This window comes from Fundulus heteroclitus, chromosome 20 (assembly GCF_011125445.2).
Source record: "Fundulus heteroclitus isolate FHET01 chromosome 20, MU-UCD_Fhet_4.1, whole genome shotgun sequence".
Taxonomy (NCBI): domain Eukaryota; kingdom Metazoa; phylum Chordata; class Actinopteri; order Cyprinodontiformes; family Fundulidae; genus Fundulus; species Fundulus heteroclitus.
The window spans coordinates 13,579,708-13,597,752 of NC_046380.1; the positions used below are offsets into that span (position 1 = coordinate 13,579,708).

At 37.5% G+C, this 18,045-nt stretch overlaps 1 protein-coding gene across 1 annotated transcript in view; it reads left to right on the forward strand.

Moving 5' to 3' along the window:
* Nucleotides 1–18,045, forward strand: part of snta1 (syntrophin, alpha 1) — a 69,466-nt gene that overhangs the window by 49,904 nt on the left and 1,517 nt on the right. Inside the window, exons 3-7 of the mRNA XM_036151968.1 lie at nt 12,415–12,610; nt 12,890–13,079; nt 13,979–14,109; nt 15,139–15,335; nt 15,888–16,075. Coding sequence (XP_036007861.1) covers nt 12,415–12,610; nt 12,890–13,079; nt 13,979–14,109; nt 15,139–15,335; nt 15,888–16,075 — 902 coding nt within the window. The remainder of the gene's footprint in view (nt 1–12,414; nt 12,611–12,889; nt 13,080–13,978; nt 14,110–15,138; nt 15,336–15,887; nt 16,076–18,045) is intronic.

Genomic DNA, 18,045 nt, shown 5'->3' on the forward strand with positions numbered 1-18,045 from the left:
CACATCACATGTGGTATCCCTCCGCCCCTCTGCTCGGTGACCATCCCCCGCAAATTCTAAATAAAAAATTCTAAAATAAAAAATAACTTACCGAAAATCCTCGCTCTCATGTCATGTTCAAAACATTCTTCTTCAAAATGGTTGCTGCATATGACGTGTTTTCTCTCTGGCCAGAAGTTAGATGGAAAATCCGCTCTGTTCAAGTTGGCAATCCAGCACCGAGCCCGGTGGCTCATGAATCAGAAAGTTGAAATAAGCAATGTTTTTTCCACTTTTACCAGTTGTGTTGGAACATCCGATGGCCATGCACGTGGGCATTGTTGCTTCAGCAAAAAGCTCTTGGGAATGTCAGCAGTGAAGTCCTCTGGAAATCCGAAAAAATTATTGATGATCGCAGCTATGTAGAACGGCTCCTATTGACTTTGCATGGAAAGCGGAGAGAAATGCTGTCGCCGCTTCCGCTTTTCCACGCCCCAGGATGTGATGTCAAACGCCCCTTACTGCCCAAATATGGGCAGTAATGTCAGCCCCCATACACAGTGATTCAGACGACAATTTATGTTTTTATTTTCTTATTGATTAAAGATAAGTTCATTAAATAACCACAAACGTATTAGTTTTAGTTATAGCTAATGGTCCCCTGATTTTTCCTTGTTGACCGGACTTCCCCTTTAAACAGATAAAATAATTGTTCTAAATCTGCCTTCCAGTCGGTCCAATCAAAAGCAAAACCGAGCTCACACATACAGGATGTTTTCTTTTTCTCCTGACTTCAGTGCACAGATTAAAAACTGCAAGTGTTCTCTTGTTTTGTACAGTTATTTATGCCCTTGTTTTGGACCTCCGACATCTTCCCTTAGAGATGTGACATTGGGGCTTTCTCATACTTTACAGAGCCAACAAAATGTTTCTGAGGTCGCTGGTTGGACTTTGAAATTCCATCCACTCCCACAGTAACCAGTGGTGGGAGCATGAACGGCTGGTGTTCATCTTTATAGCACTGATTGGGTTGTTGTCCGAGAAGCCAATGCCCTTTTCTGACCCTGAAAAGAAGAATGATTTCAACAACAAACTGTTGTTGTTTTAATTGACTAGCTGAGAGTTCAGAAGTGATGAAATCACTGAAGGACAGAGGTTTAAAAAGATCTTTGGTAGACTGTTTGTAGAATTCTGCAAAGCTCTTGCAATACTAAAGAATTGGCATATGTTTTATGAAGTTATGAGGTTGTTGGACATTTTGGTCGTGGGTGTTGCAGATTGGAGATTTTAACATTTTTACTCTTAATCAATCTAGTATAGGATTGTAATCAGTATGTTTAGATTGCATTAGAAAAATATATTTTTTTGGTAATGTAACACAAGCCAAACTTTAAACATGCAAGCTCACATTTTTTCATTAAGTCCCTTTGCTCTATTGTCTATATTAGTTTATACAGCTTAATCCTTGCTGGGTCGGGAGGTAGGTCAATGGAAAAGAGGCGAGTGTGAATGAACTCACACTACAAGAAAGCAAGGTAGAATAAAAAATCTGTATCAATCAAGATTACTTAAAAACAAAAGTTTTTTATTTTATTTTACAATGGCTTTAGCATTGCAGCTGAATAAGTTTACAGCCAATCAAACAAAAAACAAAACAAAAAGAATTCACAATTTGAATGAAATATCTACCATTTTATGCTCCAGGAGCAAAGCTACATTAAATTGTCTCGATAGTCGAATTATTTCAAAACTTACTTTGCTGAAAAGATGTAGATAGTTGTAACAGTGGCAAACTGAAGAGAAAAAGCTTAATGGCAGATCCTATGTAAGGGGGAAGGAAACTCCTTGACTCTCACACAGTACAAAAGTGGTTTTGCTCGCTGCCAGATAAGCTAAGTAATAACGGTTCCATCTCAGCTAATTTTAGCTCTGTATTGAATGTGTCAAGACTAGTATCACTGCCACATTTCTGGCTGACTTTGGCTATGTATTCTCTGTGTCTGCTTATCCCATTTTAGTTTTCCACATTTATCTCATACACATATATATATATATATATATATATATATATATATATATATATATATATATATATATATATATATATGTGTATATATATATATATATATATATATATATATATATATATGTGTATATGTATATATGTATATATCTGTATATATATATATATGTATATATGTCTATATATATGTATATATGTATATATCTCTGTCTATATGTCTATCTGTCTATATCTATCTATCTATATCTATCTCTATATCTATATATATCTATATATATGTCTATATGTATGTATGTATATCTATATATATATATATATATATATATATATGTATATATATGTCTATATATATATATATATTTGGAATTATTACCTTTCTCTCCTCTTTGTGTGTCTAAAAGGTTTACTTAGATTATTTGCATATGGCCAGGGTAAATCGGTGCCATTTAGAGTCTCTAAAACATAAATCCTCTGTTTTTAGTTAAATACCGATATTTAATATTATTTTTACTCTTCTTTTTCTGTTAAGTATTTATTCTGTCAAGAAATATCAACATAAACATATTTGAAAGATCAATGACACCTCTGGTACATCATATTTTATGTTCAATGACCCAATTTAAACACCATTCTTAAAATCTGCTCGAAGGCGAAGCCAGAACTTTGGTCTTCTGGACCTGCCTATCAGGGTCTGCCAGGATGCTCTGTGGACCTTCAAAAGAGTTGTTTGACTGTCCTGAAGGCTCGGATATAAGCTTAAGTATCGTCGCTTAAGCCTCACTGCAGTTTTCATTTTTAAACCATAGTAGCTAAAGAGAAAATCACACAGTTTAATTTTATATGCTACTTGAACGTGTTTGTTTTTTATTTAGTAAAATTTTATAATAGTTTGCTACCTGTTTATTTTCAGCTATACCCATGCTTTAGAGATAAACAAGCCCTCAGTTATAATCTGCTGCTCTTCCTGTTTCGTCAGTGAAACTCACGGCATCTGCTAAAACATGACTAAAATCGTGATATTGCATGTCTGTGGTAACTTTTTAGTTATCGAACATAATGAAATGTTGCTTATTGCTCCTTTAAGTGATCCATTATATACAATTTCTATGATATATGACTGGTTAATAAGGTTTGGCTGTGTGCTCCCCAGTAAGTACTGCTGAACTACTCATTAGTACATGATTAGTTCCCAAGGCCTTACTTAGTAGTTAATCAAATTGTGTTGACCTTGTTGTGAAGTGTTACTGAAAATTTGTTCAAATAATTTTTACAGCAAAGACTTTAGAGTAAATTACCTTAAAAGTTTGAAAGACCTTTCCTCTTGAAGTTTATTCCATCTCTTCCTGTAAAATTGTTCAAAATCAGCTAGTAAGAAGCGTAATTATAGCTATGTTATTATTTTTTTTCCATATATTCTATTTTAGATCCCCCGATAGCTGAGATGCTATATTAGGTTACAGTTTGGACTTTGGATGGGTTTGCCCAAATTCTTGAGAGTTTTCCCAAACCACTTTTCACAGCAGTGTACTTTGGTTTGTGTTGTTTTTAGAATGCAAAGTTTTACCTCTGCCCAAGATTCAGAGCTCTGTGGAAAAAGTTGCCATGTTGTCATTTATCCTCCCTCCCCACTGTTATTTGTTCTCTGTGTTAAATGATTATTGCTAAAAGTAAATTAGACATATTACTAGGTGTAGAAGTGAGACTTGAAAATACGCTATGGCCTTGATTTATCCTGAAAAACAGCTCTGTGAAAACACAGTTGTTCTTTTGGGTGTAGATTTGACAAATAAACAAAGCTGTCTTTTATTTCATTGAGAAGTTATTGGCTCAATTATCAGCTAAAAAGAAAACATGCATTTTACTGTGCAACTGGCAATTTTCTGCTAAAAGTAGTTCAATCTAAAAAACTCACAGAGAAAGAAATGGCAATTAGAAGGATTTTATTGATACAATATTTTAAGTCTTTGGCGCTCAGACCTCGGCAGGAACATTAATGCTGAATTATACTTTAATATGCATAAGTAGATGTATGAGAACAGGTATGTTCCCCCCCAGGTCTGAAACTGGTGGTGGAGTGGAGATAGAAGAAGTTTGTTCAGTCCATATGGTGATCTGTTTAAGATAGATGTCCAACTTGATAAACACAGGTTTGCATGAACTGTCCATGATGAGCAAGCTTGAAGCGACTGTGGAGAGGAAAAACTCCCCTTTGGGAAGAAACCTCTGGCAGAACCGGGCCCAACATGGTGGTCTTCTGCCGGACCAATAACAGGCGATAGGGAGTGATGAAGACTGAAGGGAGAAAACACTCTGATGGGTTGAGGATGGAGGAACGTCTTGGAAGCTAGATGAACTCAGCTATGATGGTGGAGAAGGGGTTGGGGGTGGGTTGAATCGGACATCTGATTCGAAATCCAACATGCAATCCGTTTGCGCTTGCTGGTTAGCAGGCTGAGACGTGGATTTGAAGTTGCTTTTAAGATGAGCGTGGGATGCTGATTGGCTTCATGGAGGTGCGGTTCGTAGCTGATTGGCTCACATCAGAGGCAGATCGGACTCTGATTGAATGGAGGCAGGCGATGAGTTTCTTCGATTGAACTTGCGCCTTCAGCTTCATGTTTAGGGGAAACAATTTTAGAATGCAATTACAGAACAGACTGTGATGCTGTGAAATTAGTTTATCCACTCTATTTCATAGAAAATAATATTTTTTTGTATAAATATCTGACTTTTCAGGAAAGAAATATGCATGAGTGTGACTTTATTGTGTCCAAATGTTTTGATACTGATTACATTTATTGTTTAGTTAATTGATTTGAATTAATTGAAGGTGTTAAATATGTCTAATACAGATAATTACAGTATTTTTTGTTATTGAATATATTTTGAAATTATTTGTATCACCTTTAAACGAGAGAGTGGGATTCTGTTGCAGTTGTTATTAGCCAGGAGGCAGGCTACGGTCTGAAGCACTATCATTATCCAAATAGGACGAATAACATTGCACGCTCAGACTTATTCCAAAGGTCAGTGTAGAGGATCACCATGTTTTTGGACTGTGAGAGGAAAACATTACATGGATAAAACACACATGCATGGGAAGAAAAAGGAGATCTTTTTGGTGTGGGATGACAATTCTGTATAGAGAGCTGAATACAAATGCACAACACACATTTCTGATTTTTATTTGCCTCTTTTCATCTCAGCAATGTGCACTTGTTTCCTTTTGTCTGTTACATAAAAAGTCCAATAAAATACATTGACGTTTGTGGTGGGAGTGTGACAAGATCTACAACAGTTTGCAGGGTAATTGGGTTTCTGCTAGACACTTAATAGTTCAGCTAAATCTGTAATTTTGGTTCAATAGTTCAATTTTTCTTTCATCAGGACAGAGGATGTTTCATCTATCCATGTCACCCAAGGAAGTACACTGTCGCAATATTCGCTTATAAATAATAATAAAGTGGAAAATATCTCTTTCCGTTATTTTACTTCAGTATAATACTGTCAGTGGACTTTAAATAAAAAGAACTCAGAAGCAGAAACAATTTAGCCATTTTTAAATGTTTGTTGTTGCACTGTGGTTTAAGGATTCAAAAGAGCTGCGATATCCTCAGAGTGTAGCAACAATGTAGGCAATCCTATTTCCATTCTTTATTGCCATAGTTTCGCCTGGTGCAGTGAGATTGACTGCATCAATGTTGAATGACCTGAGTGCAAAGACAAGAAGCAGTTGCCTTACTCAAACATCAGTGGGCTGGCACAGAAACAAATGGACAGAAGCTCATTTCCATGAAATATTACATATGCCAGTTGACAGCTACTTCAAAGCCTGTTGACGTTAGTTGCCCACTGCTTGATACATGCTTCAGGTCTACACATGCCTAGTAAGTAGGAATTTGTCTGTGGATGCCTCTTTTGATTTTTAAAATGTTTCTTAGGCTAATTTTAATTGTGGCATGTGAATAGTGAAGAGTGGTTAGATATAATGATAATATTGATTAACTACTGATAAGAAATGGCTGGTATGAGTATAGAGCTGCATGGAGCTCAACAAGACTTTCGCTGGATACTAAAACAACAGCATCAGTTCTTTCAGTGGAAGTATCGTTTAGAAGTTTTTATTATTTATTTCTTTTATAAACCTTCTTTAAATCTTAGTGAGCTCATGTATCAAAACATGTGCTTGAAATCTGCCTTACGTCATTCATATTCAGACATTATCACGACAGTAAATAGTATTCTTTTATATAAATATTCGCAAGTTTCGAAAATCTATTTTTTTTAGTCAGAGTTTTATGTTGCAGAAAGTTTTTTTTCTCGTGGCTCATTGATGAAAGAATCTTTTAAAATCAGCAATGAGACAGGAAATCATTGGGAACAATGAGTGTGCAAGGTATTCAGTATTTTAAAAAGAGAAAAGAGGAGTCATCACTCACAATTATTCTTCATATATTTTGGTGGAAAAGATGAATTTTTACAGCACAGTTCGTCTGTGAGTGGGTAGACACAAACTGAGACCAGAGACAGAACGAGGACCTAGAAGATTATTATTGAGGAAGAAGAGATTTTGAAAAGATACTTAGCATTGTTCTGAGGAGTGACTGTCAATTACACTTTTTTTTCCCTCCCCATCTTCCTTTTCTCACCAGAGTTGAGCTCTACTCACTAAATGCCTATCAGTTTAAAATGTTATTTTTTTAATGTATTTAGCTTTCTCAGTTCAAGACCAGAAAAGTTTTTTTCACTTTTATCATGGTGTGCCCGTTAATAATGTCGCTGCAGTCATCCCTTCTGAATGAGTCTATCTGAGTTTAGTTAAGTATGTTTAGAAATTTACAATTTTTGTTAAAACAAAATAAAATAAAAATACTGTTACTACATGGCTTTACAAAGAAAATCCTTTTCAATGATATTACTGGCCATCTCTATTTTCTTCAGAAACGTATTCAGTTGTATTTATTTTATTTGTGGAGCACATTTAACAACAGCAGTAGTACTAAAGCATAAATATATAATAATAAATCAAAGTAACTGGATTACCAATGAATGTAAGGAACTCAAAAACTGTGGGTAAAAATCCATGAGAAACTAAAATATTATAAAAGTGATCAAAGCAGAGTATTGCGCTCAAACAGGGTAGAAAGCCTGTTTAAAGAAATTTAGAAAACATAGGTAAATCCATGAATGGGTCATGCATGCCATCAAAGCGCTCTCCAAACTTGTTTATTATTATTGTTTATTTTTCAATGTAATATCCATGTTATAAAGCTGACTTATAGGTGTGTTAGTTGTTTATCAGACTTTGGTACATATCTGAAAGCAGTGGTGGCCAATTATTTTGGAATGTGTGCTAATTTTTTTAACCGACAATTAAAATGTTTATTTATTTTCTTTATACCTGGTAGCCATTGATTGAACAAACAATATTTTGATGAAAGTAGAAAAGAACACATTTTTGTAGGTCAGAAAAAAGGATCTCAAGTGTTTGCCTGAGGTGTTCAGCTTCCCTAACCTTTTGGGTTAAATGCTCTTTTTTGTCGGTCTAGACAATGTTTTTTAGTTTGCTTTCTTTGAAAACACTTGCTGTATTTAGCCAAGTTTAATAAACGGATGTCCAAGTCTGTTTTTAGGTATAAAAACACAGGATGTTTGTGGCCCTACTTACATAATATGTTATAAATATTAAAGGAAACAATATGTGTCAAATAATAGAAAAATACTTTGTGCTGTACCATTTAGGTAGATCTAACTTCTTCAGTGAAATTTTCTCCCTAAAAAAATTAAACACTGTGCCCATCTGTGTGAGCTCCATCTGCTGGAGGGCCAAATCAGTGCTATTCTTAAACTGCAGGGGCCACACAAAATTATTCCAAGGCCACAAATGGCCATCAGGCTGCATTTGAAGGAAAAACTAGCCAATGCCTATTCTCAATGAATTGCATTGATCAACTCTTCCCACATTTTTCGCCATCACGTTGTAATTCAGTCATTAACTTGCGCAGCACATTGCTCGAGCAGCCAGTAGGAAGAATACATTTGATGAGACGCGTGAAAGCAAGTGTAAAACTGAACAACAATTATCCTCCCGAACTCCTGAGGTTGGCTAATTGACACACTGCAGTGGGGACATGGAAGCTGTTGGGATTATGTGAAAAGCACATTTTTCACCTGCATTGTTGATACAAGGCTGTCATCCCAAGTGCATTTATCGTCCTCATCATGTTTTCATTCTGTAATTTAAACTTTGCAAGAGTTTCCTGATAATGTTTTTTTTTTTTTTTACCCAACTGAGATCTAACTCATTTAATTCACTCCAAAAGTATCATTGCACCACTTGCATTTTCTTACGCAGTAAGTGATAAAATTAAAGAAAGACGTCTAAGTAAAAGAGACGCTGTCCATTCGTTATGACATTCAAACAATCAAAACAGTTTTTGGTAAAAATAGAGTCAGCACACTGATTAACAAGATAACTTTAACTCGCTACTGGGCTATAATAGGCTCTATTTAAATACAGGAAGCCCCCTTCTGTCTGCTCCTGTCCGCCGCTGTGACTTCTCTGCTTGCCCTCTGGCTGCTCGCCTCTTGTACTGTGCAAGAAGAGCACTTCACACTTCCCCAGTGAAACCAGAGCCTTACCTTCAGCCTCCTGACTTACCATGTCCTTTGGGCTATTTTTACTCCAGCAGAGGCTACAATTGCTGAACCCATACCACAGCCTGCTGAGCCAGAGCTGCAGTGTAGTGGTGTGTAGGTGGAAGTGCACGGGTGTGTGGTTGAAGCAATTTTAGCAAGATATTTCTGTGGAATTGCATACTAAACTGAATTTGCACCTAATTATAAAACTATTTATAGATTGCAAAGATTCATTTGATAGATTTGGTGACCATGTGTTAAAGTCTGATTAGGAGAATAAAATATGATTTCTTCAACCTATGTTTCTAAGATTTTAAAGGCCCCTAATGCATTTTTAACATGACGTTACAACATTTAATCTCATTAGAAGTTTGGGAAGAAAATATGGGGATACAATTTTGAGTAGAATCATTAGTATAAATAGTCATGCATCATAGAATTATGTCACAAATAACTTACATTGTCAAGAGACAGCATGAGTCCAACAACTGAATGAATGAAGTTAAGTGAAAATCTTGAATCACATGGACTGGGGGTTGAAGTTGATTCACCTGAGGAGGTAGTCACAAAACATTAACGACTTCAAGGTATCAGGGAGAGACAGAATTACAGACTGCGTTGTCTGAAAGCACATACTGTCCCTGATCACACAGAATCTATTTGCATGATCAGAACCTAAAGATGTTTGTTTTCTATTGAGGACGGATGACCTGAACGAAGCTTCAGGTTGATGAGTATAAGGTCATCCTGTGCTGCTCCTCTAATCACTTGGCAAACTACTTACAGTTAGCTCACACTTTGTCCTGTGCTCTTTACACCGCCTTCTTGACCCTCATCATTCCTCCTTTCCCCACCAAACCAACTCTTGTTTACAGCTCTGTTTTTTTTTTTTTTTTTTTGCATCCATCTCATTTATTGTTTTTTTTTACACACCTTTTTCATCACATTCATCTTACCCACCTCTCTTTTATGACCTATTTTCATCTCACTCTTACTTCTCATCCATGTTTGACCCTTTCATCTTCCTCATCCTCATCACCCCCTTTATGACCCATTTTAAATAGCCACTACGTATTGGATATGTATTCGTAACAGAATCACTCTAGAAGATTACAAAAAGTATCCAAAGCAAAAGACAATTCTTTATTTGCTTTAACAGCACTCTGTTCCTTTTATCGCCCCCCCATTGCTATTAATATCCACTCCACGTATTATCTGTAATTGCTACTTTTCTATCATCTATGGCATGATCTTGAGGGATTTACCATGTCATTCGCTGACTGAGACACATCCCTACTCAGGAGATCCCCCCGCATCTTGTCTCCTCTTTGATTGAACCAGTGGACTCACGTCGTTGTGGAGTTGTCCTTGGTTGTGAAATCCGATTAAGTCAATGAACTGCTGTGTCAGTGCTCAAAGGGTAATTGATTGTTCAGCTGTGGAATACAAGCAACAAGATAAAATCACAAAACGAAGACAAACGAACAGTTCGGTGTTAAGAAGTGCTCTAGCATGCAGGGGGGTAGCTGCTGTGTGAGGTATACACCGCTGTGAGAAAGTTTGGTCACAATTAAAAGTTTTAGATTTAAACAAAAAAAAAAGCAGCCCAAACAACTCTGACCCTATGTGAAAAAGTAATTGGCCCCTATGTCTGTTCATTTCTAAATGAATGAATCACTTACACACGAAAGATCTCAAAATCAATGCAACATGCCCTCATGTAAAAAAAACCTAAAAAACAGATAAGAAACAAAGTCACCTACATCTATCTGTCTGGAAAGATAATGGCCATACCAACATTACTCCCAGAGAACATCAACATCACATCCAAGAAGCCACAAAAGAAGAACAACATATAAAACCCTGCAGACCTCCCCTGCATCAGTTATGCTGGGGTCACTTGGAATGCCTTAAATGTCCTATATCATCTTCCACAAGTCCCTCTGTCTTCTCCTGTTTCTGTGTCACTATTTTGTTTACACTAGTCAAGCTAGCGTAAGTGGGCGCAGTGATTTCTTTCTGAAATTCACCAGAACTTTATCCTATATAGTGCCCGACGTTTCCTGTTTAGCTCGTGAAATTCAGGAGCTTGATCCGGTAACCGCTGTGGCGTCCGGTCAAACTTCCTTCTTGCGGAATTTTTTGCAGCGCTGCACGGCCTCGGTAACCGGACCCTCAACCGCGTGTAACTGATGTGAAATGACGCATTGATTTTTAATTATTTGGGTTCCTTGCGGCGCCGCAACCGTATCTGCACCGCATTCAACGTGAGCCCCAGGTTACGGTGAGTGTTCATGATTTAACAATACACCGGCTAGAAATGGGATCCACAAGAGAGTCCCAAAGCCAAAACTACTGCTGACTGAAGAAAAAAAAAAAAAGAACAAATTTTTTTTCTCCACCCCCATCTCACATTTGCCAATAAACATCTTAATGATCCCCAAGGCTGTAGGGACAATATTATGCGGACTAACGAGACAACAGTGGAACCTTTTGGAAGGTGTGAGTCACAAAAATAACATCATACCGACTCTTAAATAGGGTAATGATGGTTTCTCAAAGCTGCTTTGCTACTTCGGGAAATCTAGCAGAACATTCTGAGGGAGAATGTCCTTCTAATGTGGCTGACTGAAAACATTTCTACAAAGGAAAACTCCTCCACAGCAACGTTGAAGACGTATTGGCAGTTATTGCAAACGCCTGATGGAAGTCGTCGTTGCCAAGGGTGGGACAACTCGCTCTTAAGCCCGGTTAGTTGGGATGGCTTTTTTCCCATATGAAATTATATCACCCCTTGAAAACTTAATTTTGTATTTACTCAGGGTATGTTTGTCTGGTAGTAAAATTTGTGTGAAGATCTAAAGCATTTAAGTGTGGCAGAAAAAAAAAGGCAAAACCAGAAGAGATTTGTAAGGCACCTAATACCTATTTTTCAGTATACAGTATATGGATGTGTATTTTCCCCCTATGCCTGTGCTTAATTGACTCTAAAAGGTTTGAAGTGACTTTAGCCTTTTGGCACCCGTCCACAGGAGTGAATAATATTGCCGGCAGAGTGTAGAGACACTTGTTGCGCCCAACCCTTTGGTCCATGCCTTCCCCAGAAGATCCTGCTGTGCTCGGTCACCCTTGGCATTGTGTTAGTGTACAACTAAAGTGGATTAACTCCCCTTTATGGCTCCAGCTGGTGCTCAGGGAATCACCACTCCTGCCAGAATGATAAGAAAAAGAACAATAAGACAAAATCCTGCCTAATTTGCAATGTTGCATTAATTCGTTTACAGCAAAAAATTGCATCGGGTTTGTGCACTGCAAAAACAGAACTAAAAATAAGTACAATTTTCTTTAAATGAGTGTATTTGTCCTTGATTTGAGCAGGTAAATAAGATGATTTGCCAATGGAATAAGACTTTTCCACTTAAAATAGGAACAATTCATCTCCATGATCTTATTTCAAGTGCAGGGTGTCTAATTATCTTATTTTAGGAGTAAAAATACTCATTCCATTGGCAAATAATCTTACTTACTGGCTCAAATACACTAACTTTAAGAACATTTTACTTGTTTTAGATCTGTTTTTGCAGTGTGTATGGTGACAGGTGAGTTTTGCTAGCACTATTCAAGAGAACTCTTAAGCACAGCCCTTTTCAGTTCATACCAAAGTTGAAGGCTCCATTTTGGGGGGGAAATATTCTTTCTTATCTTTTCTTCCTGCAATGTTTCATCTTGCTTACTATCGAATTCTCCCTTTTTCTGTTCTTGCTCTTTCACAGTGAAGTACATCAAGGAGATGTCTGCATTTTTTAAGAGCTCCGGTTCCCCCGGGGCAAGCCTGCCATGGGATTCTCCCCCCTCTACACCTCAGAGGGGCACAGAGGTCTCCCCCGCCGAGGTGAAAGAGCCTCGCAGCATCCCGCTGAAGATGTGCCAGGTGTCACGGAAACAGTGCCCCCCAGACACAGAGAACAGGTACCACATGTTAAACAGCTTTCAGTTTGACGGCATGTTAAATTTAGGTTCAATTCTTAGAAACAAGCCGAAGCCGACTTACAAGTTACAAAATGGCTATGAAAGGTTATTCCAAAAGGGATTTTTTCATGTCTTACTTTGATATTCTCTTTAATATGTGAAACTTTCTCTGTAGCCCGAAGCTTTGCTCTCTTTGAGGTCTGTCTTGTTTTTTTTAACAGCTCCCTTTTTTCCATCATATTTCCTCCCTCCCTCTCCTCCTTTTATCACACTTTCCAGGTATTTTGAGGTGATTTCATCAAACAGAAAGAACTTGATGTTCTTGCGGGCAAAAGACCCAGCCATGGCTCAGTCGTGGTACAATGCCATCCAAGCCGCTGCTGCCACCCTTTTACCACAAGTGAAGGAGGAGATGAAGGGCATGCAGCCGGGCATGGAGGTCAAATATGTGGGCTGGCTTACAGAGCAGGTATGGACGGATACTGGTGTACATGGCAAACAGAGCCTCAATGACTTTGAACTCATTTTCATGTACCCTTTTTTTTCCCTCTTTCCAATTTTCTTGGAACAGTTGTTGGTTGTGGGCATATCCAGATTTTAGATCAGCAAGCCAAAAAACAAAAAACAAACTAAGAGTTACCTTTATATGTTGGAACCAGCACTTACTAAAATCTGATTGGACAGAAAATATTGTAATAACAGTGCTTTAAAAGAAAATTTTTAGTCCTTCAACCTATTCACATTTTGTTACAACTACAAATATTAAACAACCGAGTAGTTCATAAGAAATTATGTAATGTTAATAATCATGTAACAACAACATGAAAACCAGAGTTGATTCATAAGCAATGGCCACATGAGTTAAGGGTTAAGCTACTGTATAGAAGTATCTCAGGACAATGACGGAGGGGAGAACAGATAAAAAAAATATGAAGATGATTTGCAAAAGTATTCGCAATGAAATGGACCAAAAGATAAAACGTTAAAATAAGCAAATATCACGTGGTTTCCTAAAATGGTGTAGCGATCAAAGGACTGAGGTGGTGATTACAAATAAATGAAATAAACTTCATCTACAGGTTGGCTGAACTCGCCCTCAGGGACATGAGCTTGGCTGTTTCCGTTAAGGATGCCATTTGGTCTCCATCCTATGGAGGTGTTATAGACGTGTTGTCCAGATGAGCTGGTGAAGGCAGAGCTATAGGGAGGTTTACTTAAAGCTCTCGCCTCGACAGCCAAGTTTCTAACAAGGACTAAAAGAATAAATAGATGGTATCTTAGAAAACTACAGAAACAGTAAACCCAGCCTGCTGTGAACTTTTAAAATGTTTTTCGTCTCACTGTAATATCATTTTTCTGGTTGTGCAGATGTCCCAGGGACCAGAGAAACCTGTCCTTGCAGTGTTGACAGACAAGGACCTGCTTCTTTTTTCGTCTTTTCCTGAGAGCAAAGAGAGCCTGAGGAACCCTGCCAAGTGTCACACCCTCATCACAACCAGGTTAACAATCTTCAAAGAAATATTGCTCTACATCAGAGGTGTCCAAAAGGCAGCCCGGGGCTATTTGGGACCCTTGAAATGATTTGTCTGTGGTCCCTGATCGTACTTTAAGAATAGTACACATTTGGCCCAGTAGCCCAGATGTTTGGGGGAGACGGAGATGTCTTATTTTTTATTTTTAAGGTGAAATTTACACTGACACAATTAACAAATCGTAAAATGGAAAACGACCCCAGCAAGAAACCAAAAAAATGCTAAACACAACACAAAATGTTCGTCTTTTATTTGCCATGTTTCTTTGATTTTAACGACATAGTAAACAGAACAAAAAACATCCAGCAGGGTTTAAACCACACATTTGGGCTCACCAATAAAATAAACTTGGCACACGTTTTTTGAGCAATGACCCATATCCCATTCTTGTTGCTGAGCATCTATTATTTTTCTTTTTGTGCTTCAGATCTTCAATAATTTACAGATTATTTTCTATGAGAAATCTGATAACTTTGCTTGGTGCATTAAACTAGTGTTTTTATTTTATTTTATTTATTGTCTAACCTTCACAATTAAATATTGTTTATATTTAAAAATCTATTTACTGTGACCAGTTAGTTCCTTCAGCTTGGTGATTGGAACCCATGTGGCAAAAAAAACATTTGGACTTCCCTGCTCTGCTTGCACCGGATACATTAAATGCTGGCTTTTGAAATAGACTGTCATGCATAAGCTGAACAGATTTGTACCCTTCCCTGATCAGCTCATTTTTTCCACTGGTTTGTGAGCTACTGCTCATACTTTCCATAACTGAACCACTGGACATAATGCGCCACAACGTCACTTTTAGTTGGAAAAAATTAGTGTTCGCAGAAGCTTTGAGTCATGTATATTTTCCCCTCTAGCTCCCCTGTGTACTCCACACCTCCTTTTCCACCTAGGTAGCAGTTTCTCCTTGAGCCACAGTCTATCCTATAATTCCTAATTACAATCTTTTCAGCCACAGGTCTTAGAATTTCTTCTTTCTCCCCAAAGATTGGTCCACTCCGGTCCTGGAAAAAGTTCCCCTCTAATGGACTCGGAGCTGTCGTTCGGCCTGCGTTCAGGCACCAAGCAGGGCGTAGAGACGCATGTGTTCAGAGTGGACTCTGCCAAGGAGCTGTCCGCATGGACTCATCTGCTGGTCGAGGGTTGCCACAACGCTGCAGAGCTCATCAAGGAGGTCACAGCAGGTAAACAGGTCCATAATGCCACGGATTTTAGTTACTGTTTTTTATAGTTGCTCAGAACGTTCTCTGCCTTCTTCTCAAGTTAAAATGTAGAATTATATAATGAAATTCGTTGATTTGGCTCTTCCAGTCCTATATCACTGTTATATTTCCATTTGTTACATTGTTAATGCTTTTAAAGAGCATCCAAAGTATGAAGTCTACATATGTTTTGGGGTCTTAGCTTACTGACTTGTTGAACTGTGTCCTTATGCACACTCAGCACATAACATTTCAATATCCGATGGAGGAATATCATTACACTGCCCTCTGCTGGTAATATTGGGTATAACAGAAAACATTAGATGTGAATTTTGATATCATATATAAAAGAATGTTTACATCCAATAGGAATCAAAGACATTTTGATTTCATTGGAACAAAAACCTTGAATCTTTCTTTTGTCGTGTCAGCACATTTAGCCATCGGAGTACAAGAAGACTGCGGGGAAGATTTGAGTCACTGTCAAATAATAGCATTTCGTCAGCTTTTAAACTACCTTTTATGTGTGTGCAGCCTGCAGCTGGAATGGAAAAGAGTGTATGCTGGGAGTGCACATCGACGACGGCTTCACGCTATTCACAGAAGAAATGGGTGTCAGGAAAAATATTCTCCTCCAGCAGCCTTTCGAGCGCCTCCGAATGTCCTCAGATGATGGAGTCCGTATGATGTTCCTCGACTTTGGAGGCCCTGAGGCTGAAATTGTGAGAGACACTTTATAAGTTGTATTAAAAAATGACTACTAGAAAATATTCTGTGTGTGAGAGGATCTCTGATATTGAATGTGCCAAACATAAAAGCATAACTGTGATTGGGGTCGATCTACTGAATTGATTAACAAGGACATGGAAAAGTTGTAAATTTGAAAGAGATTGCTGGAAATGAAATATGGATGTAATTTTGTGTGCAAGGAAGCAACATGGTTAAAAGGAAACATACAGAGAGAAATAGACTTTTTTCTCCCTGGAAATAAATCACAATCGTTCAGAGAAAAATATCAGGTTTAAGTAAGTTCTCACAGGTTCCACAGATTAAATCTTAACCAGCTTTTAGAGTGCTATATTTGTCACTCATTTCTATATAAGTTAAAACGTGAGTTATCATTATGTCAAGTACTCCATCCACTAGTAATGACCACAGAACGTAAATACATCATACCTAATCCAAAAAGAGAAAAGAACTCCAAATATCAGCTAATGTGTAAGGCATTAAATCAAACTCATATTTTACTGCAGTAGCATAATCTCACAAAGAAATGCGCACTGCATTTAAAGCATGTTTATTCAGTTCAGTTTATTCAGAAAAGTTTTCACATTAATGGAGGAATAAGTAATAATGACTTCTAATGGCTCAAATCGGTACAACAGCCTCCCAATGACAATCTAATACAGCGTTTCTTTTTTTTTTTTTTTACGGCGTTTCTAAACGGTGTGTTGCTGTTCTGGAGCCCCACTGAACTTTTACTTACACAGGATAGGTCTATCATGTCGTATTCTGTTCTATTTCTGGCTTCTGTGTTTGGAGGCTGCTGCCAAGATAAAGCACCAAAAGCTGTACTTTGTTTTGGGAACCCTGGGAACTCTCATATGATTGGCTCAGGAACCAGGAAGTAAATACGGGCTACACTCTGAGCCGAAGTCGTTCTGGAACGTACCTCTAGGTTTGAAAGGAGAAAAACGTGACAAAGATATTGTTGATGGAGAGGACCGATTGCTTACAGGGAATGTTACTTTCAAATCAGAACGATTTAGGTTGATTTTGCAGTAAATTTTCTACTTATTTCTCCTTTAAGAATTCCCATTTTAATCATTGGTGGCAGCCTTATGAACATCCATTACAATGACTGTAAAATAAATGTAATGGGACCATTTCCAAATTCATACTTCACTTTTTTGTGTCTAGTAAAGTGTTTCCTCCTTCTTCCTTTGAGTATCAATAAAATATGCTTTTTAATATGGGACAGGTAAATGTGCCATTCAGCTATGCTTAATATGTCAGGAGATATGACAAGAAAAAAAGTTACTTGCTTAAATATATCTACAGTCAGAGTAATAATAATAAAAAAAAATCAAGAAATAACTACTGGAAGTAGGAAAAACAAGGCTGGACAAGGACAAGTTTTTTTTTTTTTTTTTGCACAGTGAGAAAAGATGATAAAGAAGATAAAAAGATATCCAAACTCTTAAAGAGTTCAAGCAAGTAGTACCATCTGGGAGACATCACCATCACTGCTATCAGATCCGTTCTAAATTTAAACGTAATGTTTGGGAGCCTTGCCAGGGATGTTTGCTTTAGTGAAATGAGACGTACTGTAAACTTTCAGCCAATAAGCACAGTAGACGTGTCTAACCTAAAACAATGGATGAATATGTGGATAAACAGCGGATGTTTGATATGTACATATGGTGGAAGATCTGTGAGGCTATGGACCCGGTCCTGTTCTAAAGGGCCTGGGAATCATGAAATATGACATTTTTGATAAAACATTTGGAGGCCGTAATTTAGACATTAATTGAAAACATACATTTACGTAAAAGCATAAATTGTAAATTCTATAGAGGAAAACATTGGGAGGGAGTTAAAGATAGAGAAGAGAAAAAAAAGTTATTCTATCCATCCTCCCCAGGGTTTCCAATAGACATGGAGTCATTATGAGTTAAGTTTAAACATATTT